Here is a 25,263-nt window from a genome sequence, read left to right on the forward strand (position 1 = left end):
TGAGGCCCAGATAAGTGACTTGTCCAAAGTCACACAGCTGACGGTGGAGCCTGGATTTGAACCCATGACCTCTGACTCCCAAGCCCATGCTCTTTCCACTGAGCCACGCAAGCGCCACCGCCTGCGTCCCTAAACCCTGTAGTAGGGGTCATTAGGGTGACGCTGGGGGGAACCGCAGATTCGGCCCAACTCCTGGCAGCCCTGGGCTGCCTCACAACGGCCCCCCGCAGTCAGCTCTGCCGCTCGGGAGGGACGGAGGGAGGGCCGGAGCGTCAGGGGATGGTTGGCTTATCTGACCGGCCGGCAGGAGGGCTGGACAGGCCCATGAGCAGGGCTGAACTTGGAGGGGCGCAGGGAACTGAAGGGCGGCACAGCAGTTCACACTTGCGCCCCCAGAGAGGGGTGAGCTCGGGATCTGTTCCCACAGGGAGCTGCGCAGCTGTGCACGCAGACATTTACTTTGAAAATAGACATCGTGGTCCACCCTTTCCAGCAGGTCACAAGATGCAGCAGAAGCGGGAGCACGGTCGGCGCTGCTGCTGGGATTGCGGCCGCTGGGACGGCTGCCGAAGGTTTTCCTTCTCCGCCGCCAGGGCCTTGAGCTTCCCCTGCAGCTTGTCCATCTCGGCGGTCCACCTCTGGAGGGAGGGGGCTCTGGGGTTCGGGTCCTGTCCCCGCTCCACCAACCCCCCCCCCCCCCCCCCCCCGGCCGCCACTAACCCTAGGTCCCCGGCCCACCTGCCGGCACCACTCCTGGATGGCCGATCCCGTCAGCGGGCCCTGGACGCTGCCCTCCCGCCGCAGATACACCTCCCCCAGGTCGGTCTCGTAGAGCAGCGGCTCGGTGTGAGGCCGGGGGGTGTGGACGCTCAGCCGGATGACCTTGAGGGGGGCGGCGGGCGAGGGGCCGGAGGGGCCGGGCCGGACCACGGGGATGAAGTGGAGCGCGTAGGCGTCCGGGAAGACCTGGGGCCGGAAGCCCTTGAGGACGGCGTCCACCAGCAGGCGCACGCGGTCCTCGTCGCGGGGGCCGCAGGGGACGCCCCGCACTTGGCCCCCGTCCTCCACGCCCACCAGCAGGCTGCCGCCCTCGCCGTTGAGGAAGGCGCACGCGTAGCGGCGCACGTGATGCTTCAGCGTGCGGCCCAGGTAGCCGCCCCCTCCGCGCTTGAACTCCACGTTGCGCGTCTCGCAGCCCAGGTGGGAGCCCAGGAACAGGCGCTCCTGCCCCACGATCTCCTGCCGCACGATGGCGCTGTCCGAGCGGGTGCCCGCCAGGTGGCCCGGCGGACGGGGCGAGGAGGCCCGACGCCGCTCCCGCCCCGGCTCCTCCTCCCCCTCCTCCTCCTCCTCCTCCCGGCTGGGCGGAAAGCGGGCTGACGGAGGCGGGGCGGGGCGGACCGTGCTCGCGGCCGCATCGGGCTGCAAGGGGGAGGAGAGAAGGCTGAGGCTCCGCGGACCGGTTCCCCCGCTCCCCAGTCAGAAAGAAGAGTGGCTGATAGGGAGGTGGGTACCCGGCCCGGGTTGGTGGCAGGCAGGGACGTAGACACCCTGGTCCCCGGTCTGGGCTGAGGGTAGGTATGTAGCTGGGTACCCAGGGCGGCTGACAGGTAGGTCCGTAGGTGGGTAACCAGATAACAGGCCGGGGCTGACGGCAGGTAGGTACTCTATCTGCCCATCCCCGGGAGAATTTCCTCTAATAATCATAATAATTCCATCTGAATCTGCCCCCACCCTGTTCCCCGGGGCCCTGGCAGGGTAGGACCTTTTAGACTGTGAGCCCACTGTTGGGTAGGGGCTGTCTCTATGCGTTGCCAACTTGTACTTCCCAAGCGCTTAGTACAGTGCTCTGCACACAGTAAGCGCTCAATAAATACGATTGATTGATTGACCACGACCCCCTCCTACCGCCCGGTGTCCCGGCCCCTCCCACCTCTGCCTCGGGGCCTCGAACCGTCGGATGGGGTGTACCGCCCTCAGGCCCGGCACGTCCTACTCCTCTGTCGCCTTGGGGGTCGCGGGACCCCCGCCAGCTCTCGCTGACCACCAGGACTTTCCCGCGCTCCGCCAGCTCCTGCAGAATGGGCCGCTCCTCGGCCGCCGCCTGCAGCTGCTTCGCCAGCGCCGCCGGGGTCTCCCCGGGGGGCAGCCGCACCCGCACCACAGCGTAGGCCTGGCGGGAGCGCCGCACCACCTCGACGTCGGCCCCCTCCGGCCTCGGCTCCTCCAGCCCGACCCGCAGCGCCCCGGCCAACACGGTCCGCGGGAACTGCGGGTTCAGGTTCCTCACAAACAAGGTGCACGGCCGGGTGGGGGGCTCCGGCGCGGGGCGGGATTCCTGGGCTGGGGGGCCCCCGGTCTCCTCGCCCCCAGCCTCCTCCATGCCCCGGCCGCTCCCAGCCGGGCTCAGCCCCTGCCTGGGCCCGCCGGGGCCGGGCCGGGCCCCGCCCTCCGCCTTATGACGGGCATCTCGTCCCCGTCGGGTTCGGTGGGGGCCGGGGCCCAGAGGTCAGAGGCGCCGAGGGGCCGCTGGACCGGGGTTAGCCCTGGCCCGTACTCTTCCCACCCCCAACACCCCCCTACACACACACACACACACACACACACACACACAGTGCTGACTCACGCACTCCTCTGGGATGCGGGGTGAACGACCGCAGGATAGATGACACTCCCCACTGTGATCTCACCAAGGCCTTTTCCCCCACTGTGGGTCCAGCTCCCAAACCCTATAGCGTGGGCGGAGACCTTCGAGGAGAGGGGGCGACCGACCCATTCCCGACAGGTGATCTCCCGGTCCGGAGCAGACCTAGGCCAAAGCTCGTCCGTCTTTTCCGGTCTGAGTTTTATTCCTCTGTGCCAGGAGGTCCGGGTGTGCAGCTCTCGGGCCGAGGTAATCGGCATCATCCTGAAACCGCTCCGCCGCCAAACCGCCAGCCCACCCAGATCAAGCCCACCCGCCCCTTAAGTCATTCCAGGAACGGCATAACGCGTTCCAGCCCCGCGGGTTTTAGGCTAGTTGGCTTGGGTGGAGTTGGTCCTGCCTGCTTGCCCCATCGGACCGGTAAACCACTCGCGGGCTCGGACTGCTTCTCCCTCTTCCCGGCCCACCTTTGGACCTTTCTCACCCACCGACCCCCCTCCCCGCTGCTCTGGCTCGGCCCGCTAGCACCAGAGGTTGGCAAGGATTTTATTTATTTATAAACAAATCTACATAAATGAGTGCAGAGGCGGTGCCAAGCGGCGATCCCGGGAGCGGCCACCGCAGGGCCGAGAGCAGGGGCCTGGGCCTAGGGTTGCCCTGCTCCCGGTCTCCTGGACCCTCCCCTGAGGCTGTCGCTGCTTCTCTTCCCCGAGGGGTGCGTCCGGGGCTGGGGTCGGGCTAGTGTCCTGCCCCCTCCCGAGGGGTTTCCCCCTTTAAACGCGGAAAAGAAATCTGAGGGTCGGGAAACAATGGGCGCAGCCTTTCCCCCTCGGCCACGGGAGGAGGGGAGGTCGGGAGGGCGTGGGGCATCCGAGGGACAGGGGATCTGCCTGGGTCTGAGATAATAAATTAATAATAAAAAACCTTATCAAAGGAGGCTAGAACAGTCGTTTTTTTTTTTTTGTGGGGAGGGGCCTGGTGAGGAGAAAGGGGGCATTGTAGAAGCAGCGTGGCTTAGTGGAAAGAGCCTGGGCTTCGGAGTCAGAGGTTGAGGGTTCTAATCCCAGCTCTGCCACCTGTCAGCTGTGAGACTTTGGGCAAGTCACTTCTCTGTGCCTCAGTTACCTCATCAGTAAAATGGGGATTAAGACTGAGCCCCACGTGGGACAACCTGATTATCTTGTATCTATCCCAGCGCTTAGAATAGTGCTTGGCACATAGTAAGTGCTTAACAATTATTATCAAGAGAAGCATTGTGGCTCAATGGAAAGAGCACAGGCTAGGGAGTCAGAGGCCACGGGTTCTAATCCCAGCTCTGCCGCTTGTCAGCTGTGTGACTTTGGGTCACAACTTCTGTGTGCCTCAGTTACCCCCATCTGTAAAACGGGGATTAAGACTGTGAGCCCCATGTGGGACAAACTGATTACTTTGTATCCCCCTCAGCGCTTAAAACGGTGCTTGGCACATGGTAAGTGCTTAAATGCCATCGTTATTATTAGTAGTAGTAGTACAGTGCTCTGCACACAGTAAGCGCTCAATAAATACGACTGAATGAATAATCCCGGTGCCCATCAGGGCAGCCACTCTCTGCCCGCTCTGGTCACACCAGAGACCCGGGCAGTGCGGTCTCCCCGTCCCCGTTCGGGCAAAGGGGCAGGGCAGCCCAGAGAGCGCGGCTTCCTCGTGCCAGGCTGTGCTTGTTTCGCAGCGGGGGCCAAGCAGGCCACTGCCCCAGGCCCCTCCAGGTTCCTTCACAGAAGGGTGGGCGGTGGAGGGGCTGGGGTCGCACGGGGGGCGATCGTGTCCGTGCTCTGCCCCGGCCGGGCGCCCGTCCTCCGGTTCTCAGGGCTTGCCGGGCCGCAGCCGGTCGATGTGGTATCCGAGCTTGAGGGCGGGCCCCAGTTTGAGGCCCATGTACTTCATCATCATGTCGCTGCGCAGCAGGAGCAGAGCCTTCCCGTCGATCTCCTGCGGGGGGGGGGCGGGAGGTCAGCACTCCGTCCCGCCCACACCGGCCAACTCTCCGCCCCTTCCTCCTGGCGCTGCCCCTCCGCCTCTCCCCACTGGGCGCTGGAGTTGTCGGGCCTCGTCGGTCTCCCTATCCTCGTCCCGGGCAGGGGCCGGGGCCGGGCCGGCCGGGGGTGGGGTTTGGGGCCACGCTCTGCCAGGAGCAGTTGCGGGTCACGAGCACAACCGCTCCCCGGGGGGGTCCGAGTCCCGGCAAGCCGCGCCACCCTCCCACCTACCCCCTTCCCCGAGGAGTAACAGCCATCTGGGAGGGCCGGGGAAAGTGGGAGGAGCGGGCAGGCCGCCCTCCCGCCCGCCCGCCCGGCGTTGGCCCTTAGCCCCCTCCTTACGTGTTTTCGGAAGAGGCCCGCGTGGGGGCCGAGCTGTGGGTCTGCTTCCCGGACGAACTGCATCACGTCCTCGACGGTCCAGGTGGACGGCTCCCTGCTGCCCGGGCGCAGCTGACCCCGGGACCCCAGGTACCTGTCGGGCCCTGCGGGAAGTGTGTGGGTGGGCGGGTTGGGCTGACCCTTGCTCTGGGAACCCACCTAGATTTCAGGTTGGCGGGACACAACTGCCTCCCCTCCCGTTGACTCAGGCAGAGGGGACGACCCCCTGGGCGGAAGAGGGTGACCGACCCCTCGCCTTGGGTCAGGGACCAATCAGTGGGCAGGGAGGATGGGGGCCGAGCGAGCTGGGCTCTCACCACCGGGGCAGGGCCGGCGCAGGCCGTGAGAGAGGCTGGACGGCGGATGCGAAGGTCGGTGCCCCGGTGTTCGGAAGGTCCGGGAGTGCCGGCCGGGGCTGGAGGCATGGACGGCGTCCAGGGCCCCATCCATGGGCTCCAGGACGCAGGACTCACCTGAAAGGCAGCAAGGCCAGGGGGACCCTGGAGGTTGACACAGAATATCAAGTCCCCGGGGAGGGGAGAGGGCGGAGGGCCGTTGTCCCGTGAGACCCCACCACCCTCTCCTCCTCTACCGGCTGCCCAGTCTCCAGCTTCATGTCCCAAAGCCAGTCACCCTATTGCACAGTCTCCATCTACAGGTCCTCTCCCTGCCCCCGGACAGTCAGCACGGTATCCCCTCCAGCTTGAGGAAGGAGTGCAGGAGGGGGAACTCAGGCTCTGGTCCTGCCTCTGCTCTTGGGCTCCTGGGGGACCTATAGGCCTCAGGGTCCCCACCTGTATATCAGGGAAGTTGCGTGGAAGTGCTATGGGGAGACAGTGACTTGCTGTATGATGACTGGCAGCAGAGCCTAGGGTACTCCCCTCCATCTGCCCTCGGGCTTCTCCTCAGACTTAGGGGAGGGAGCAGATGTCCACCGGTATGGGGGGGGGGGGCAGGGAAGGCTCCACCCTCCAGTCTGCTGTCAGAGTCCTTCCTTGGTTCAGCCTCTCCTGTAGCAATATGAGCCCATGTCCTGAGGGTCATCCTTGGTGAACAATGGGCAGCTGGCCAGCCCCCTCCCTCTTGAAGCCCTCCAGTGACATGGCCAGGATTGGATTGGTCAGGTTGGCAGGTCAGGTGGGAGAGCCCTGGATGCCCTCTTCTGCTGCTGCTTCTCTGAGCTGCGCCGACCAGGCACCTCGATCTGCCGGCTCCTCAGTCCCTTGCTCCACCTTAGGTTGGGTAAAGACCCAGGCTGGCAAGCCACATTTCTCCCTGTGACCTAAGGAAGGAACGCAAATCCTCGTTCCTTGGAAGATGATGTGTCTCCTGCCTACTCTGAGACTGACCATCTCAAGAGTCTGCATCCAGTGGGTTGAAAGGTTTGGCTTTGGATGGTGTGATGGGAGCATAGTGGAGGAGGAAGAAATGCTACAATCTCCAGGAAAAGAACGAGAACTGTCGGAGGCCAAGCCTCTCCAAACAGCCACTTTCCACCCTTCCCCTCTAGGGATACTCTCTGCCCGAGGTCAATGAGGGCCTCCTTCTGGCCAAATCTAGCAAACTCTACTTTATCTCAATCCCTCTTGGGGAGCCCATCTGTTCTCAGTTTCTATGCAGATGACCCCAAATCTCCCTCTCTAGCCTGGCCCTCTCTCCCCTGCAGTCTCACACCTCCTCCTCTCTCCAGGGTATGGTGCTTCATGGCCCCACTGATCACAGATCTGCCTTCTTTACCTGCTCCTCTCCAACTCTGTCTCTGTTCTTTCCAAGCCAACCTCCTCTCCCACTGCCGCTGCTTGTTCCCCTGGTTTCCTGGAGCTCCTTCCTTCATCAGATCCACAGGGCCACAATGCTCCCCAGTCTCTGGCCTCATGAAATCCCATTTCCTCCCGTCAACCTTCCCTGATTAAATTCCCAGCAATCTTTCAGTCAACTCTAGCTCTTATGAATTTATTTACGCCTATCTTGGTACTTATCAATATATTTGTATATCCAGCTCCTCATTTTGACCACTTTAATGATGACGATGGCATTTGCTAAGCGCTATGTGTGAAGCACTGTTCTAAGCACTGGGGCCTTGTGTCCCATGTGGGGCTCATAGTCTTAATCCCCATGATGATGATAATGGCATTTATTAAGTGCTTACTATATGCAAAGCACTGTTCTAAGCGCTGGGGAGGATACAAGTTGATCAGGTTGTCCCACGAGGGGCTCACAGTTTTAATCCCCTTTGACAGACGAGGTAACTGCAGCCCAGAGAAGTAAAGTGACTTGCCCAAGGTCACAGCTGACAAGTGGCAGAGCTGGCATTAGAACCCATGACCCCTGACTCCCAAGCCCGTGTTCTTTCCACTGAGCCACGCTGCTTCTCTTCACTTTAGTTGTAAATATATTTATTCTTTCCTTCCCCCTTTAAAGTGTGACCCCTGTGGGTAGGCAATGTGCCACACTTTGCTGGGCTGGGGACCGTGGAGGCTCAGCCGCAAAGGCGAGTGAGGGCAGGGCACAATTTTTGGCACTTCTCCAGGATTGCTTCAAGGAAGTGCCCAGGGGCAGTCCTTGCCCCTTTGATTTTCAGGTCAAACTGCTAATCAATCAATTGTATTTATTGAGCGCTTACTGTGTGCACAGCACTGTACTAAGCGCTTGGGAAGTACAAGCTGGCAACATATACAGACAGTCCCTACCCAACAGTGGGCTCACAGTCTAGAAGCACAGTCTGCTAAGCATTTAGATCATGAGGAAGTTTACTTTCACCCAGGGTGTCCTTTCTGGACCCCATCCACCCCAACCCTTATTCCTTTTTTTTAAAATGGTTTTTGTTAAGCACTTACTATAATAATAATAACAATAATAGCATTTATTAAGCGCTTACTATGTGCAAAGCACTGTTCTAAGCGCTGGGTACTGTTCTAAGTGCCGGGTACCGTACTAAGTACTGGGGTAGATACAGGCTCATCAGGTTGGACACATCATTTAATTCTATTTGCTCAGACGATTTTGACACTTGTCTACATGTGCTGTGTTGCTGTCTGTCTCCCTCTTCTAGAATGTGAGCCCGTTGCTGGGTAGTGACCGTCTCTATATGTTGCTTCTACTTCCCAAGTGCTTAGTACAGTGCTCTGCACACAGTAAGCACTCAATAAATATGACTGAATGAATGAATCTTCTGCACTTCCCAAGCACTCAGTTAAGCACCCCGCTTCAGAGTGGGTTTTCAATAAACACACCTACTACATCCACTATATGCATTTCCCACAGGACCTCAAGCTCAGGATGTGAAAAGACTTCCTTCCCCAAATCCTCTCCTCCACCTAACTTGGCCAACAGTTGACATTCCCACCATCCTTTCCATCTCTCAACCCCGCAACCCCCTTCCTCCCCAACCCTCTGCCGATTCTTCTGCTATAACACACCCCTCCCCCTCTGCCAACCCCTTCATTCCAACAGCTACAACGTTGGTCCAGGCCCAGCTCAGTTTACCCTTGGCTCTAGCTTCTCCTCTTTCCAATCACACCTCACTGCTGCTCAAATCATTTTTCAGAATCATTGTTTTTGCCCATCTCCCCCGCTTTAAGCCTCCCATGCTTGCCCACTTCTGTCCACATCAAGCAGGAGACAATTAGCTTTCTGTGTTCAACTTATCCACTCTCTTCTTCCCCTTCACTCCAGCTCATATTCTTCATTACTTATAATAATAATAATAATTCTGTAACTGTGCTATTTGTTAAGAACTTACTATGTGCCAGGCACTATACTAAAGGGTTGGTGACACCAAGTAATTGGGTTGGATACAGTCCCTGTCCCGCATGGTGCTCACAGTCTTAATCCCCATTTTACAGGTGAGGGAACTGAGGCACAGAGAAGTAAAATTACTTGCCCAAGACCACATAGCAGACACGTGATGGAGTCAGGATCTGAACCCAGGTCCTCCTGACTACCAAGCCCGTGCTCTACCCACTACGGCATTCTACTTTCGAGCCCACCTCTTCACTGGGCCTCACTCTCATCTCCCCCCTGACAACTTCTTGTTCCTTCCCTCCCCCTTCACATCCAGACCACTGCTCATCTCATATTCAAAATCCTTCTGAAATGCTATCTCCTCTGATTAATTTCTAATTTCCCCAGTTTCTATCCCTGCTAAGCTGCCACTTCATCCCAACACTGTGCCGTTCAAGCACTTTGGAACCTCCGTGTTGAGTGCCTTGCATATGTTACAGCTTCAACTATCATCTCAACGCTGATGACACCCAAATCTACGTCTCTGCCCCTGCTCTCTCTCCCTCCCTTCAGACTCGTGTCTCCTCCTGCCTTCAGGACATCTCCATCTGGGTGTCTGCCCACCATCTAAAACTCAATATGTCCAAGACTGAACTCCTTATCTTCCCTCCCAAAACCTGCCCTCTCCCTGACTTTCCCGTCACCGTAGATGGCACTACTGTCCTTCCCATCTCACAAGCCTGCAACCTTGGTGTCATCCTCGACTCCGCTCTGTCGTTCATCCCACACAACCAATCCATCACCAAAACCTGCCGGTCTCATCTCCATAACATCGCCAAGATCCGCCCTTTCCTCTCCATCCAAACCGCTACCTTGCTGGTTCAATCTCTCAACCTATCCCGACTGGATTACTGCATCAGCCTCCTCTCTGATCTCCCATCCTCCTGTCTCTCCCCACTTCAGTCTGTACTTCACACTGCTGCCCGGTTCATCTTTGTGCACAAACGCTCTGGGAATGTTATTCTACTCCTCAAAAATCTCCAGTGGCTGCCAGTCAACCTACCCATCAAGCAAAAACTCCTCATTCTCGGCTTCAAGGCTCTCCATCACCTCGCCCCCTCCTACCTCACCTCCCGTCTCTCTACAGCCCAGCCCGCACCCTCCGCTCCTCTGCCACTAACCTCCTGTTACCTCGTTCTCTCCTGTCCCGCCGTCGACCCCCAGCCCACATCCTCCCCCTGGCCTGGAATGCCCTCCCTCCACACATCCGCCAAGGTAGCTCTCTTCCTCCCTTCAAAGCCCTACTGAGAGCTCACCTCCTCCAAGAGGCCTACCCAGACTGAGCCCCCTTTTTCCTCTCCTCCTCCCCATCTCCCATGCCCTACTTCCTTCCCCTCCCCACAGCACCTGTATATATGTTTGTACAGATTTATTACTCTATTTTACTTCTACATATTTACTATTCTGTTTATTTTAATGATGTGCATCAAGCTTTATTTCTATTTGTTCTGATGACTTGACACCTGTCCACATGTTTTGTTGCTTGTCTCCCCCTTCTAGACTGTGAGCCCGTTGCTGGGTAGGGACTGTCTCTATATGCTGCCGACTTGTACTTCCCAAGCACTTAGTACAGTGCTCTGCACACAGTAAGCACTCAATGTATACGATTGAATGAATGAATGAATGTTACTTTTTCAACCCTAACTCATAGACCTATCCCCTTGTCCTTCCCTCCTTTCTATAGTTTATTTGCGTGTTGGTCTCCCCCCAGTAGACGGCAAGCTTCTTGAGAGCAGGGATCATCTCGGAATTCTATGGCACTCTCCCAAGTGCCTATACTATGAAATGACCCTCCCCCCCAACACCCAGACCCTGACTTGAAAGACAGGGCAGTTGTGGGCATGTCGGAGAAACTGTGCCAAATGATCCAATGGGAGGGTGGGACAATTTCTGCAATCCTGGGGGTTCCCAGTCAGGCCCAGCTTCAGATGGTAATCGAGGTGAGGCACTGTCTTGCGGCTCACCTACTGACCCTTCCAAGACGGCCACCACTTGGGATGTGGCACCTAGAGTCGACCTTCTCAAGATGGCCACTGTGGCACAGATGGGCGGGAGACATCTTTCACATCTCCATTTCTTCCCTTGCGGGGGGAGGGAGGGGGCTGGAGGTAATGGTCACGGGGGAGAGGGGCCGGGGCATGGAGTGCAAGTGGGTAACTGTGGATGGCCCCAGGAGGGACAGGGTGGCAGTGGCCTCCTCCCCATGGCCACCTCCCTCAGTCCCTCCCTGGTAATGTTAGCTCTTTGAGCTCCCTCATGGGCATCAAAACAGGATCTGGGGCTTGAGCACGTTCCCTGCCTGCTCTGACCACCCGGCTCCCCCCACCCCGGCCGGCAGCCCAGCGGCCGGCCCTGCCCGGAGCCCTGGGCCCTGGGGAAGGGGCGGAGAGGGGCTGAGGCAGGGCAGTTTCCCTGGAAACCAAAAGGAGCTTGACCCTCTGCCCCAGTCCCATCCAACTCCTCCCCTCCCCTCCCCTCCTCAATGGCCATGCCCCTCCCCAGCTCCTACCTGGTAGGTACCTGTCGGGGCCGTATTCGGGGGGCCGGGGAGGGGGGCCGCGGCTGAAGGGCTGGTGGCCAAAGAGGTTTCCAGAGCGGAGGCTGCGGCACAGCTTCTCCAGGAAGCGCAGGACGTAGGTGACGCTGCTGGCTGCCGGCAGGGTCACGGTGTGTCGGGCCCGCTCAAACACGGCTGGGGAGGAGGACAGCCAGCGCCCGTCGCCATCTGCCCGCCCCTGGCTGCTCCCACCCCTGGCTCTCCGGGACAGACAGCAGGCCAGGGAGCGGGAGTGGCACTGCTCCAGGGGTGCGCTGGGCACAGGTGAGGAAAGATGGCAGAGAAACTCGAAAGGGAGCAGGGAAAGATGGCAGAGAAACTGGGCGAGGGGCAGGGAAGTAGGTGGGGCTGGCTGGGCTGACCTGAGATGACCTCTCCACCGTGGCCTTGCTTGAGGAAGCTGAAGACGGTTTTCTGGTGATGGGCACAGTCGACACAGGCCTGCACTGCCTGCTGCAGCACCACTGAAGCTCGGGCTGGCCCAAAGTGGTCGGGCAACTGCTGGACTTTCCTTCGGTCCAGGTGGGGGCCGGGGCTGCTGCTCTTGTTCAGGTAAATACAGACTGTGGGGACAAACATGAGGCTTGGGGGACAGGCCTCAGAATGGGAACTTGTGAGCCAGTTCAGGGTCAGGAAAACTCTGCTCACGTGCCCACCTTCCCCTCCACCTTCCACTGAGTTGCATGGGCACTGAGGAAGTCTGCCCTCGCTGGCCAAGCTTGCTGCCTGTAGGCACCACACCCTTTGGCTCTGGGAATTCACCACAGCCACCCTGGGCCCTCGGGCAGCAATCCCCCGAGAGAGGGGGTCTCAGGCTCAGGCCAGCTGTGGGAGCCTAGGCCACATTTAGAGCAGATTGCTCCCCAGGGCCTGAAACATCCCCACCTTTTAACAGTATCTGTTAAGTGCTTACTATGTGTAAAGCACTATTATAAGCACTTGGGATAGATACAAATCAATTAAGTTGGACACAGTCCCTTGTTCCAAATGGAGCTCACAGTCTGAGTAGGAGGGAGAACAGATATTGAATTCCCCTTTTACAATTGAGGAAACTGAGCCACAGAAAAGTTAAGTGACTTGCCCAAGGTCACAAAACAGGCAAGTGAGAGCCGGGCTTTGAACCCAGGTTCTGTGTCCCAGACCTGTGCTCTTTCCACTGGGCCATGCTGCTTCCCTTCCCATAAGACCCCAAGAGCCTAACGTAGTTGACTCCGGCCCCTGTGGGTTGGGGACTTGCCGTGGACAATCCTCTTGCTCCTCGGGCAGAGGGTCCTGAGCTCCCCCGCCTCCTTGCACCAGGCTCAGCCTGCCCTGAGGCCCCTCCCTTAAGGCCCCTCCCCAGGGGCCCCCCAAGCTGCGGACCTGTGGGGGCCTGCAAGGCAGAGCTGGGGATGGTGGCGCCGGCCTGGGGCACGGTGCTGGTGTCCGGCTCTGGTGTGCTGGTGGGCGGGGACGTGGGCACCGGGTCCAGCATGGGCCGGGGTTTCCGCTGTCCAGTCCAGGAAGGGAAGAGTTCACTGCTACGGGTGGGTTCAGGGGGAAGTGGGGGGGGGGGGGGGGGGGGGGCGGCTTCCTTTCTCCACTCTTCCCCACAACTCCGCTCCCTTCACCCCATACTCTGCTTCCCTCCCTGGCCCACCCCCCACTCCTCCTCCAGTCTCTTCCCCCACCCCCACCCCTGCCCTGGCCTTGCCTACCCTACTGCCTGGCTTGGGGCCCCGCTTCCTGGCGAATTTCAGTGGCTCCACAGGCTGGGCAGGGGCAGGGGCGGGGGGGTGGATCAGGGTCTTGGGCGTGCGTCGGCCACGCCTCCTCCCCGACCTGCGCCCCCGGGACCCTGCTTGCAGCGCGCCCTGCGGCCCTGGGCCCGGCTTGGCACCACCATGGAGGCTGGGCTCCTGGGCACCTGCATCCCGTGCGGCGAGAACGGGGGTCTTGGGAATCACGACTGCGGAGAGATGCTCTGCGTCAGGACCCACCCCACCTCTCCCCGGCCAGTGGGGACCCCTTCCCACCCTTGGCAGACCTGAGCCATAAGTGGGGGAGTGATGGACGGGCCCCAGACCGACCGACGGGCAGATGGGTCCTGCTCCTGGCCGGCGAGTGAGCCCAGCTCCTCCCTCAGTTCGGTGCCAGGCTCGGCGGCTCCCTCGGCTTGCCTCCGGACCAGGGTCTCACCTTTGCTGCCAGGGGGCTGCAGGTTGTCTCCAGTCAGCGAGCACCAGCCGACGGGGAAGATGTCCCGAGAGTCGTAGCGGCACCAGTAATCAAAGGCACCGCGCCAGCCGTCAAACGTCACAAGCACCTCGGCCCCTCGCACCTCGCCGATGGTTGCCGGGCAGATGAAATGCGGGTTCTTCCTGTCCACGGCCTCCAGTTTCATCCCTGTCCTGAAGAAGTTGTGGGACGGCGAAGGGGGCTCCTGGGGGTGGGATCGGAGGGTGACAAAGCTGGGGGCTGGGGCTGCCTTGGGACGGTCGCCGCCTCTGGCTCGGCCTCCAGCCGCTTGGCCTCCGAAGGGCCGTCGGACGGAACTGGGTGCTGGTGGCCCTCCTGGACTCCCGCTCTCGTGATTGGGGACGGACCAACTCACACCCCTGGCTCCCCTCGTCACCCTTGACTCCCCGCCCCCATTACCCAGCCCAGCTTGGCCCGTTCTTGCCCCTTGGTTGTTCTGGGCCCCCTAGGCCAGGCCTCCCCCACAGAGCCTCGCCATCCAGACGCCGGATCCCAGATGGGAACAGGCGACCTAACTCTGTTGGATTGTATTCTCCCAAGCTCTTGGAATAGTGCTCTGCACATAGCAGCGCTCAATAAATACCACTGATTGACTGATCGACTGATTGCTCTCGGGTGAAGCACAGAGGTTGGCAGCCCCAGAGAGCCCATTGGCCTCTCGCCTTTTGGGATTTGGAATTTACTTGGAGTATGTCAGTCTGGTGGCACCTTTCCTCCCCACTGCCCTCCTGCCCTCCCCACTCTCCTGGGAGGCCAGGCTGCTCCTTCAAGCTCCCAGAGGGGCGACAGAGGCCCAACGTGGCCACACAGTCGGCAGGAGCCCCACCCCATCCCACCCTTCCTCAGGGCGCACCTTGTGGAAGATCCGGACTGGCGCCACCTCCGCTCCGTTCAGCGTCTTCAGCAGGAACATGGGCCAGGAGGAGGCATTGAGCCGAAACCCTGTGGTCCAGGACACAGACCGGTAAGGGCGGGGATGGGGATGGGGACGGTTGGGGGGTGGGGGGGGGTGAAAGGATGGGGCATACCCAGTGGGGGCTGCAGCATGCCCCCGTTCTTCTCGCAGTTGCCGATGGGCTGGATCTCGGCTGAGTCCACCAGCCGCCAGAAGTCATTCTTGTTGTCACTGCCATCCAGGCGCAAGCGCAGGCGGGCACCCGTCAGCCCCACCACAGAGGCAATGCAGGTGGATGTGGTATTGCGAGGGTCCTGGGCCTCTAGCTTCATGCTGATCTGGAACTCGTTGCTGGGGGGCGCGAAGGCCTGGAGGAGATAGGGATGGGGAGGAGGAGGGATGGAGCTGGGTATCGGTGGGCAAAGTGCCCGTAGCCCAAGTGGGACTGGGGAGATGGACAGAGGTCATTAACCTGGGAACCTGTGTCCCAGAGTCAATGGCCACAGGGATGGGAGGGCTGCCCACCAGCCTTGCCCACTCCCCCAACACACTGGCCTCTACCCACGACCTCTGGCACCCAGCCCCTTGCCCCCCTTCCTGGACCCAGTCCCTTGTCCCCTTCCTGGACCCAGCCCCCAGCCCCTTCCCTGGGCCCAGTTCCCTGTCCCTCCCTTGGGCTCAGCCCCTTGCCTCCTCCCCAGGCCCAGCATGCTCCACGGGTGGGTGCTGACCTGCCTGAAGCAGTGGGAAGGGGCGGGAACTGCACAGGTCTCACGGAGATATTGATCCCAAGTAAAATGACCTGTGCGGAGGAGACGGGATCTCTGCAGCACAGGAAGCGCAGAGATGCAGCCCCAGCTCCACATTCCCAGCCTCAATTAGCTGCCCCCACCAGCCCTGCGCGCCCCGCCCAACTGATGCCCCCCGCCAGCCCGCCTTTCCCCAAGGGGAGCAGCTTACCCAGCTCGTAGAGGTCAGCGGCTTCTGTTGGAGAGAGACGACCGACTCAGCTTGGCGCCCCGACACCCCCGGGGCTGCGCCCCTCTGCCGGGTTCCCGCTGCCCCACTCTGGCCGGAGAGGGAGAAGGTTGTTCTTACCTTGGTAGGGGGCTGCGGGCTGGGCGGGGCGGCCAAACCTGGGCTTTCTCCCATCTCTCCAGTCCAGTGCTGCAGGAGCAGAAGATTCATTCATTCATTCAATCGTATTTACTAAGCACTTACTGTGTGCAGAGCACTGTACTAAGTGGGAGAGTACAATGTAACATAAATAGACCCATTCCCTGCTCACAGCAAGCTTACAGTGTAGAGGGAGAGACAGCCACTAATATAAATTTATAAACTAATAGAAATAGATCAGCAGAAATGGGAGCGGTCCTGGGAGAAATGGCAGGGGGGAGTGCCCACGTGCCAATCTGAACAGTGGCTCCCCAGGTCGGCCAGCATGGACTCGTGCCAGTGGGCTGGTCTGAGGTCTGGTCCCACTCAGCCACTCCCAAGTGGATGGGTGGGCGGGCAGCCCAGAGGCACAGAGAAGGAGACTGGAAGCTAGTGACTCTGTGCCTCTGGCCTCCAGGGGCCTGGACCGGCTGCCAGGGCCATGGCCCTCTGAGTTCAGGCTCCGTCTGGTCTGAGGGACTGTAATTCTGGCTCTGAGACCACCCTCCCCATCCCCCACCCCAAACAAAGACCCGGAGAGAACCCTGGCCCCAGCCCAGCCAGTGAGGAGCAGCTGGATGCTAAGGGCGGCCCAGGGCCCGAACCCCAGCTCACGACAAGCGAGGCCAGGACTCACCGCCAGGCAGCATGGTCTGGGGTGCTGAGCCACACGCGGGCCGGGCTCCGGCTCCTGCCCCCACCTCGGCTCCCAAGGGGCAGCCTCGGCCAGTCAGTTAGCCGTCCTGGACGTCCGTCCCACCATCTGGCCGGTGGAGAGAATCGCTCCTGCTGCCTCGGCCTGGCAGACGGTGCTCAGGGAGCCCTGAGAGGGGGCAGAGCACCAGATGGGCTCGAGTCGACACGTCCCACGCGGGTCTCCTGCCCCGTGGGGCCGTGGCAGGTACTGAGGACGTGGTCTGCCAGGTAAGGCCCCCCGGGGGGCGATGGGCAGGGGCAGAGCCGGGCTCGGTCTTGAGCCACAGCCGGAGTGGCCCAGGGCCACCAAGCCAGGGAGAATCATAACGGCAAAAAGCCCAGCCCAGCTGGCCCCTGTTGGACGCTCCTCCTCCCTCCCTCCTCCTCCTCCTCCCTCCCTCCTCCTCCTCCTTCCTCCCTCCTCCTCCTCCTCCTCCTCCCATCCCTCCGCCCCCCTGCCACGCCCACAGCCCCAGCAGGCCTGAACTCACCTTCCTGGAGTGTCCACATCTTACCGCCAGCCCCGGCCTCCGAACAGGGGCAGCGTCTCCTTGGAGAAGGCAGGCGAAAGGGTGAGCTGGGATCCAGAGATAAGAGGTCAGTGTGGGGTCTCCCAGGGCTGGGCCCCCAGGGCTGAGGTCAGCCAATTATCAATCAGTGGTATTTATTGTGTACAGAGCACTGTACTAAGTGCTTGGGAGAGTGCGATACACTAAAGTTGGCCTGTCTGGGGCCAACTCCCACCTACTCCCCTGCCCCTCACAGCCAACGAGCCAGCCAGAGTTGAAGCTTCCCATCTCTCAGAACCCAGGGTCTGGCCCTACCAGAGATTAGAGCTGGTTTGGGATCCGAGGGGGAACCCCAGGATAATACTAATGGTATTTGTTAAGCGCTTACTGTGTGTCAAGCACTGTTCTAAGCACTGGGGGGGGGGGGGGGAGATACAAGGTAATCAGGTTGTCCTACGTGGGGCTCACAGTCTTAATCCCCATTTTACAGATGAGGTAACTGAGGCACAGGGAAGTTACGTGATTTGCCTAAAATCACAGAGCCGACAAGTGGAGGAGCCGGGATTAGAACCCATGACCTCTGACTCCTAAGCCTGTGTTCTGAAAGCCCCCACCAGGAGTCAGAAATCAAAGCCTCAATTTGCAGCTTCAGAAATGGGAGCTGGGAGGAGGGTCCGGGCTTCCACTGTGGGTGGACAGGCCAGAAGAGTGGCCACACCCACAGCGAGGAGGCTGCAAGGCTCAAGTCCAATCCTCCCACTCTACCCCCTGCCTGGCACTGATTGAGATGGAGGCCCAGGAGCCGGGACAGCAGAGGAAGCGCACCTGCCGGTTCAGGGAGCGCCGGACCGGAGAACCGACTGGAAACCCTGGTGGACAATGCCAACCCGGAAACGGTCTGCCTGGGAACACTCTGAAAGCCTCCTCCACCCACCTTCCCCATCTTGGAAGCAGCAGCTGGCAGGTCAGTCTCAAGAAAACTCGGAGACAGGGAGACGGAGGCAGGGAAAGAGGGAGCTAGAAGGAGGCAGACGGGTAGGGAGAGGGAGGGAAGGAGTTGAGGAGAGGAAACAAGGTGTTATGGGGAAGGAATGGAGGGGGAAAGGGAAAGGAGCTGGAGGGTGGGCTGGCCAGACAGGGTGAGAGCTAGATGGAGGTAGGTGTGGGGTGGGAGAGTCTGGGTAACAGGGCCGGATCTGGAGAGGGGCAAAGTGGGCCTTCCTCAGAGCCAAGGACTGTTTCCGCACCAGTTCCTTGGGGCTGCTGGTTCTGGAGGTTGCGGGTTCCAGGGACGGGACCTGGGGAGGCCTCTTTCTCCCTTTCTGGTGGGGGAGGGCGCTAGGACCCGGAGAGGCCCTTACTCCCATTCTGGCGAGAAAAGGGCCTGCCCAGGCAGGGCGGAACAAGGAACAACTGCTCAGCCCTGTCCCCCCTGCCCAGTCCCATTCCTATCCCCGCCCAACCCCTGTGTCCTGGCCCAGCCGACTGCTGGACCCCTTCCTGCCAGCTGGAGTGGGAGCCAACAGGGACAGGCCTGGTGCTGGGAAATGGCAATTCTCAAATAAGATCAAATAAGAGACAGTAGGACAGCATGAGAAAAGAGAAAGCTGGAGGAGAGGAAAAGGAAAATCAGTTTAGAGTTGCAAAAGCTGTGAGTCCTGGCACAAGTCACTTAAATTTCTCTGTGCCTCACTTACCTCATCTGTAAAAACGTGACTTAAAACTGTGAGCCCCATGTGGGACATGGATGTTGTCCAACCTGACTAGCTTGCATCAACCCCTGCACTTAGCACAGTGCTTGGCACATAGTAAACACTTAACAAAAACCATGAAAAAAAGCCTGAATTGGCTGCATGTCAAGCTAATAAAAAAGCTTTCCCCACCACCAAACAGAGACCTGTGTCTCCAAGCATCCTCCTTGTGACCGCCCCCTCCCGAGAAGCAGCAATAAGAATTGTTATAACGATAATAACGGTATTTGTTAAGGGCTTACTATGTGCCAAGTGCTGGGGAGAGGAGGATGAGGATGATGATGATTATTGTATTTTGTTAAGTGCTTATTGTATGTTCAGCACTGTTCTAAGCACTGAGGTAGATTCACGTTAATCTGATCAGACACAGTCCTAATCCCACATGGGGCTCACAGTCTAAGAGGGAGGGAGAACAGGTATTTAACAAAGCCTCAGGCTAGGGGGGCAAGTGCCCTGCCACCCCTGGCCTGGAGGGAGTTTTGTTTCTGCAAGGTGTTGGTGAAGTTTCAGAGCCTCCGAATTGAGCTGGGGTAGTCATCATCATCAATCGTATTTATTGAGCGCTTACTGTGTGCAGAGCACTGTACTAAGCGCTTGGGAAGTACAAATTGGCAACATATAGAGACAGTCCCTACCCAACAGTGGGCTCACAGTCTAAAAGGGGGAGACAAAACCAAACATACTAACAAAATAAAATAAATAGAATAGATATGTACAAGTAAAATAAATAAATAGAGTAATAAATATGTACAAGCATATATACATATATACAGGTGCTGTGGGGAAGGGAAGGAGGTAAGATGGGGGGATGGAGAGATCTACATCTCTGCCCCTGCTCCATCCCCTCTCCATCCCCCCCAATCTTACCTCCTTCCCTTCCCCACAGCACCTGTATATATGTATATATGTTTGTACATATTTATTACTCTATTTATTTTACTTGTACATATCTATTCTATTTATTTTATTTTGTTAGGATGTTTGGTTTTGTTCTCTGTCTCCCCCTTTTAGACTGTGAGCCCACTGTTGGGTAGGGACTATCTCTATATGTTGCCAATTTGTACTTCCCAAGCGCTTAGTACAGTGCTCTGCACATAGTAAGCGCTCAATAAATATGATTAATGATGAGAGGGGGACGAGGGGGAGAGGAAGGAAGGGGCTCAGTCTGGGAAGGCCTCCTGGAGGAGGTGAGCTCTCAGTAGGGCCTTGAAGGGAGGAAGAGAGCTAGCTTGGCGGATGGGCAGAAGAAGGGCATTCCAGGCCCGGGGGATGACGTGGGCCGGGGGTCGATGGCGGGACAGGCGAGAACGAGGTACGGTGAGGAGATTAGCAGCAGAGGAGCGGAGGGTGCGGGGTGGGCTGTAGAAGGAGAGAAGGGAGGTGAGGTAGGAGGGGGCGAGGTGATGGACAGCCTTGAAGCCCAGGGTGAGGAGTTTCTGCCTGATGCGCAGATTGATTGGTAGCCACTGGAGATTTTTGAGGAGGGGAGTAATATGCCCAGAGCGTTTCTGGACAAAGATAATCCGGGCAGTAGCATGAAGTATGGATTGAAGTGGGGAGAGACACGAGGATGGGAGATCAGAGAGAAGGCTGATGCAGTAGTCCAGACGGGATAGGATGAGAGCTTGAATAAGCAGGGTAGCGGTATGGATGGAGAGGAAAGGGCGGATCTTGGCAATGTTGCAGAGCTGAAACCGGCAGGTTTTGGTGACGGCTTGGATGTGAGGGGTGAATGAGAGAGCGGAGTCGAGGATGACACCAAGGTTGCGGGCTTGTGAGACGGGAAGGATGGTAGTGCCGTCAACAGAGATGGGAAAGTCAGGGAGAGGGCAGGGTTTGGGAGGGAAGACAAGGAGTTCAGTCCCTCCCCTCCCCTCCCCTCTCCTGACAGTTCCCTGAGGGAGCCTGAGGGCCCAATTCCTTTTAAACTTTACACAAACGAAGAGTCCAGTAAGAAAACAACCAGTGCCTTAGGCTGTACCACAGCTCTAAACTTTCAGAAGAAGCATACCCATAGCCTAATACCTTTGGTGTTCCTTACTCCACAGTGCTCTGCACACAGTAAGCTCTTAATAAATACGACTGATTGAAAGGATGAACCACTTCTACAGATCATCCCTATCTAATTCCCACCCGTGTATTATTTCCCAGCTCTTGGTACAGTGCTGTGCACATAGTGAGTGTCTAATAAATGTTATTCATTCATTTATGCAATCATATTTGTTGAGCATTTACTGTGTGCAGAGCACTGTATTAAGTGCTTGGGAATGTACAGTGCCACAATAAATAGTGACATTCCCTGTCCAACAAGCCACAGTCTAGAGTGGGGGAGACAGACATCAATAAAATTACAGCTATGTACGTAAGTCCTCTGGGGCTGAGTTATTACTGCTACTGCCTCCTTTGGATCACCTTACTTAGATGTTGTGGGAAAATTCTGTAGTTCAATTCTTATTGGACCTGTGGTACCTGTTTTTTGTCAATCAATGGTCTTTACTGACGCTTACTGTGTGCACAGCACTGTAATCCCTTCTCGCCCTTCATTTGTAGGTCAGGAGCTCAGTGGGGGTCAGGAGCCAGGGTCCATGACTAACTCTCAGACATGTCTTCTTTCCCAGCCCTTAGAACAGTGCTTTGCACCCAAGGAGCTTAAGAGATGCCTTACCACCACCAAAAACTGGCCCGAACCAGGATGAACCAGGATGCCAGGTGATGGGGTGGGTAGGGATGCAGGTGTGGAACTGCAGCCGATGACCGAGAGAGGGGATCGGCCCAGGTGCCATGCGCTTGGCCAAGGTGGCCGGCTCGGGCCAACCGGAGGCGCCCCTGTACCCTGTCCTCCTTGTTGTGGTTAGGGAACATGGCTACTGACTGTTACACTGTACTCTCCCGAGCACTTAGTACAGTGCTCTTCACACAGTAAGCGCTCAGTTAATATGACTGATTGATTGTTTCTCCAGAGAAGCCCGTAAGCAGCTGCCTGGGCTGCGCCCTAGCACTGGAGGTCATTCACACGGGGCGGCCGGTTGGAACAGGGGGTTGGGCGTAAGGGGAGCCCGCCATCCAGGCTCTCGTCTCCGACCCCATGGTTCCCAGCGATCGATTGTTGTTTTGTTTTTAAATGGTTTTTGTTTAACGCTTACTATGCACCAGACACTGTACTAATTGAACAGGTAGATCCAAGCTAATCAGGTTGGACACAGTCCATGTCCCCCGCTTTACAGATGAGGTAACTGAGGTACAGTGAAGTTAAGTGACTTGCGCAAGGTCACACAGCAGAGGTGGCAGAGCCTGGATTATTGCCCCATCTCCTTCCAATCATTCCTCTCCAAATGCCTTTAGCGAGTTGTCTACACCTACTGCCTCCACTTCCTCTCCTTCAATTCTCTTCTTGACACCCTCCAATATGGCTTCTGCCCCCTTTACTCCACCAAAACTGCCCTCTCAAAGGTCACCAATGGTCTTCTTCTTGCCAGATTCAATGGCCTCTATTCCATCCTAATCCTCCTTGACCTCTCAGCTGCCTTTGACATGTGGACCACTCCGTTCCCCTGGAAACATTATCCAACCCGGCTTCACTGACATTGTCCTCTCTGATTCTCCTCCTATCACTCTGGCTGCTCATTCTCAGCCTCTTCCGTGGACTTCTCCTCTGCCTCCCATCCCCTATCTGTGGGAGTCCCTCAAGGCTCAAGGCTGGGTCATCACATATTCTCCATCTACACCCACTCCCTTGGAGAACTAATTCACTCCCATGGCTTCACTTCAACTACCATCTCTATGTGGATAATTCCCAAATATACCTCTTGAGCCCTGATCTTTCTCCTTCATCCCAGTCTCGTATTTCCTCCTGCCTTCAGGATATCTCCACTTGGATGATCTGCCAATACCTCAAACTTAATATGCCCAAAGCAGAACTCATCTTCCCACCCAAATCCTGTCTTTCCCATCACTGTAGACAACACTACCACCCTTCCTGTCTCATAAGGCTGTAACCTTGATACTATCCTCAACTCATCTCTCTCATTCAACCCACATATTCAATCTGTCACCAAGTCCTGTCAGTTCAACCTTCCCCAACATTTCTAAAATCCACCCATTCCTCCCCATCCCAACAGCTACCATGTGGAGCTAAGCACTTATCCCATTCTGCCTTGATTACTGCATCAGCCTCTTTGCTGACCTCCCTGTCTCCTGTCTCTCCCAATTAATCCATGGTGTTTGAGTGCTTACTCCCCATTCCAGTCCATATTTCACTTGGCTGCCCAGATCATTTTTCTAAAAAAACTTCTGTCCTTGCCTCCCCCTTCCTCAAAACCTCTGGTGGATGCCCATCCATCTCCATATAAAACAAACTCCTCACTATTGGCTTTAAGGCTTTCAATCAGCTTTCCCCCTCCTACCTTACCTCCCTGATTTCCTACTTGAACCCAGCACGCTCACGTCACTCCTCTAACACCAACCTACTTACAGTAACTTGATCTTGTCTATCTCGCTGCTGATTCCCTGCCCATGTCAAGTCACTCCCTCCCTCTTCATATCTGACAGACACTTACTTTCCCCAGCTCAGACAGAGCCAAGCACGGGGTTCGTGGCCCCGGGCCATCCTGCCTCCGCTGGGCTGGGCCGCGCTGTGCCACCCGTGGGGATCTGTGAGCCCTCTGTTGGGGGGGGGACTGTCTCTATATGTTGCCAACTTGTACTTCCCAAGCGTTTAGTACAGTGCTCTGCACACAGTAAGCGCTCAATAAATACTATTGATTGATTAATTGATTGGGAAATGAAACCCCGGGGCCTGCTTGACGACTGCCGTCTCCCCCAGGGCCCGATCCTCCATCACTTAGGCAGGACGTCCCGCGGCCTCTGCCCACTCCCAAGCCCCGAGCGGGCCGGCCCGGGCCGGGGTCGCGGGGGTGCCCGGCGCGCCTCTCTCCCGGCTTGCGGCGGGGGAAGAGTTGCGGGTCTGAGGCCCCGCTGCCCCTCCTGCCAATCAATCAATCAGTCGTATTTATTGAGCGCTTACTATGTGCAGAGCACTGGACTAAGCGCTTGGTAAGTCCAAGTTGGCAACATATAGAGCCAGTCCCTACCCAACAGCGGGCTCACAGTCTAAAAGGGGGAGACAGAGAACAAAACCAAACACATGAACAAAATAAAATAAATAGAATAGATATGTACAAGTAAAATAAATAGAGTAATAAATATGTACAAACATATATACAGGTGCTGTGGGGAAGGGAAGGAGGTAAGACGGGGGGGATGGAGAGGGGGACGAGGGGGAGAACGGGGCGGGCGCGGCCTGACCCAGCTCCTTCTGGACAGGCCCCGTGTGCGTGCACACATTCAATTGTATTTATTTATTGAGCGCTTACTGTACGCAGAGCACTGTACTAAGCGCTTGGGAAGTACAAGTTACACATGTGCAAACACACTCGTTCGGGCGTGTTCCGACATGCACACGCACACATATAATAACGATGGCATTTGTTAAGCGCTTACCATGTGCAAAGCACTGTTCTAACGTGCACGCCCCGAGTCCTCCTGCCTGTCCCCGATCCCCCGGCCCCGCAGGACGGGCCGAGGCGGGTGGACGGGCGGTGGACAGGCAGGCCGCGGCCCGGCCCGGTCCGGTCCGGCCCGCGCTGCCCGGTCCGGGGGATGGAAGCGGTCCGGGCCGCAGCAGCCCCGGGCCCGCGGACCGGAGCGGAGGGGGCGGCCGGGCCCGGTTCTTACCTGCGGCGGACTCGGGGCCGGGGTGCGGGGCTCGGGGCTCGGGGCTGCTCACTGTCTTCCCTCCGCCATGTTCCGTTCCCTACGCGCGCTGCGGGGGAGGGAGCGGGGGCGAGGCCTCGCCCGGGGAGGGCGGGGCCTCCTCCTCTACCCCCACCTCTTTGTCCTTGTCGCACACCTCTTCGATCGATCAATGGTATTTATTGTGTACCAAGCGCTTGGAAAGGATAATGCAACTGAGTTGGCAGACTCGTTCCCTGCCCACAACAAGCGTACACTCTTGGGGTGGGGGGGACAGGCATTAAATTACAGGGGGAGGGATGGTAGAGTGTAAAGAAATCAATCAGTCAATAATCAATCGTATTTATCGTAAGCTCGTTGTGGGCAGGAAATGTGTCTTCTAACTCTGGTTTATATTGGACTCTCTCAAGCTCTTAGTACAGTGCTCCTCACATCATCATCGTCATCTTAATGGTATCGTGGCTCAGTGGAAAGAGCCCAGGCTTTGGAGTCAGAATCCCGGCTCCGCCACGTGTCTGCAGTGTGACCTTGGGCAAGTCACTTAACTTCTCTGAGCCTCAGTTACCTCATCTGTAAAATGAAGATGAAGACTGTGAGCCCCACGTGGGACAACTTGATCACCTTGTATGCCCCCCCCCCCCCAAGCACTTAGAACGGTGCTCTGCACATAGTAAGTGCTTAATAAATGCCATCATTATTATTATTATTATTTAAGTGCTTGCTGTGTGCCAGGCACTGGGGTGGCAAGTGCTGGGGTGGATACAGGGAAATCGGGTTGGTCACAGCCCCCTTCTCATGTGGAACTCACAGTCTCAAATCCCCATTTTACAGATGAGGTAACTGAGGCACAGAGAAGTGAAGTGACTTGCCCAGGGTCCCACAGCAGAC

At 57.8% G+C, this 25,263-nt stretch overlaps 2 protein-coding genes across 3 annotated transcripts; both read right to left on the reverse strand.

The window, feature by feature from the left end:
• Positions 1–317: 317 nt before the first annotated feature.
• On the reverse strand, positions 318–2,435 carry SLFNL1 (schlafen like 1). Its single transcript, XM_038758662.1, has 3 exons — positions 1,934–2,435; positions 739–1,422; positions 318–638 (listed from the first exon to the last, which is right to left on the reverse strand). The coding sequence occupies exons 1-3, from the start codon at positions 2,381–2,383 to the stop codon at positions 498–500; spliced, it is 1,275 nt and encodes a 424-aa protein (XP_038614590.1). The 5' UTR covers positions 2,384–2,435; the 3' UTR covers positions 318–497.
• Positions 2,436–4,132: 1,697 nt separating this feature from the next.
• SCMH1 (Scm polycomb group protein homolog 1) lies at positions 4,133–24,441 on the reverse strand. 2 transcript variants are annotated; one of them, XM_038758250.1, is made up of 16 exons: positions 24,358–24,441; positions 16,856–16,941; positions 16,306–16,491; positions 15,612–15,680; positions 15,474–15,497; positions 15,245–15,315; positions 14,647–14,881; positions 14,472–14,560; positions 13,559–13,802; positions 13,078–13,286; positions 12,743–12,869; positions 11,743–11,943; positions 11,333–11,515; positions 5,358–5,513; positions 5,002–5,144; positions 4,133–4,612 (listed from the first exon to the last, which is right to left on the reverse strand). In XM_038758250.1, exons 3-16 carry the CDS (start codon positions 16,316–16,318, stop codon positions 4,487–4,489), a joined length of 1,890 nt encoding a protein of 629 aa, XP_038614178.1. In that variant the 5' UTR covers positions 16,319–16,491; positions 16,856–16,941; positions 24,358–24,441; the 3' UTR covers positions 4,133–4,486. The 2 variants fall into 2 exon arrangements, with proteins under 2 accessions (XP_038614178.1, XP_038614177.1); XM_038758249.1 differs by having other exon boundaries at positions 13,078–13,328.
• Positions 24,442–25,263: the final 822 nt, after the last annotated feature.

Source organism: Tachyglossus aculeatus, chromosome 16 (assembly GCF_015852505.1).
Source record: "Tachyglossus aculeatus isolate mTacAcu1 chromosome 16, mTacAcu1.pri, whole genome shotgun sequence".
Lineage (NCBI taxonomy): Eukaryota > Metazoa > Chordata > Mammalia > Monotremata > Tachyglossidae > Tachyglossus > Tachyglossus aculeatus.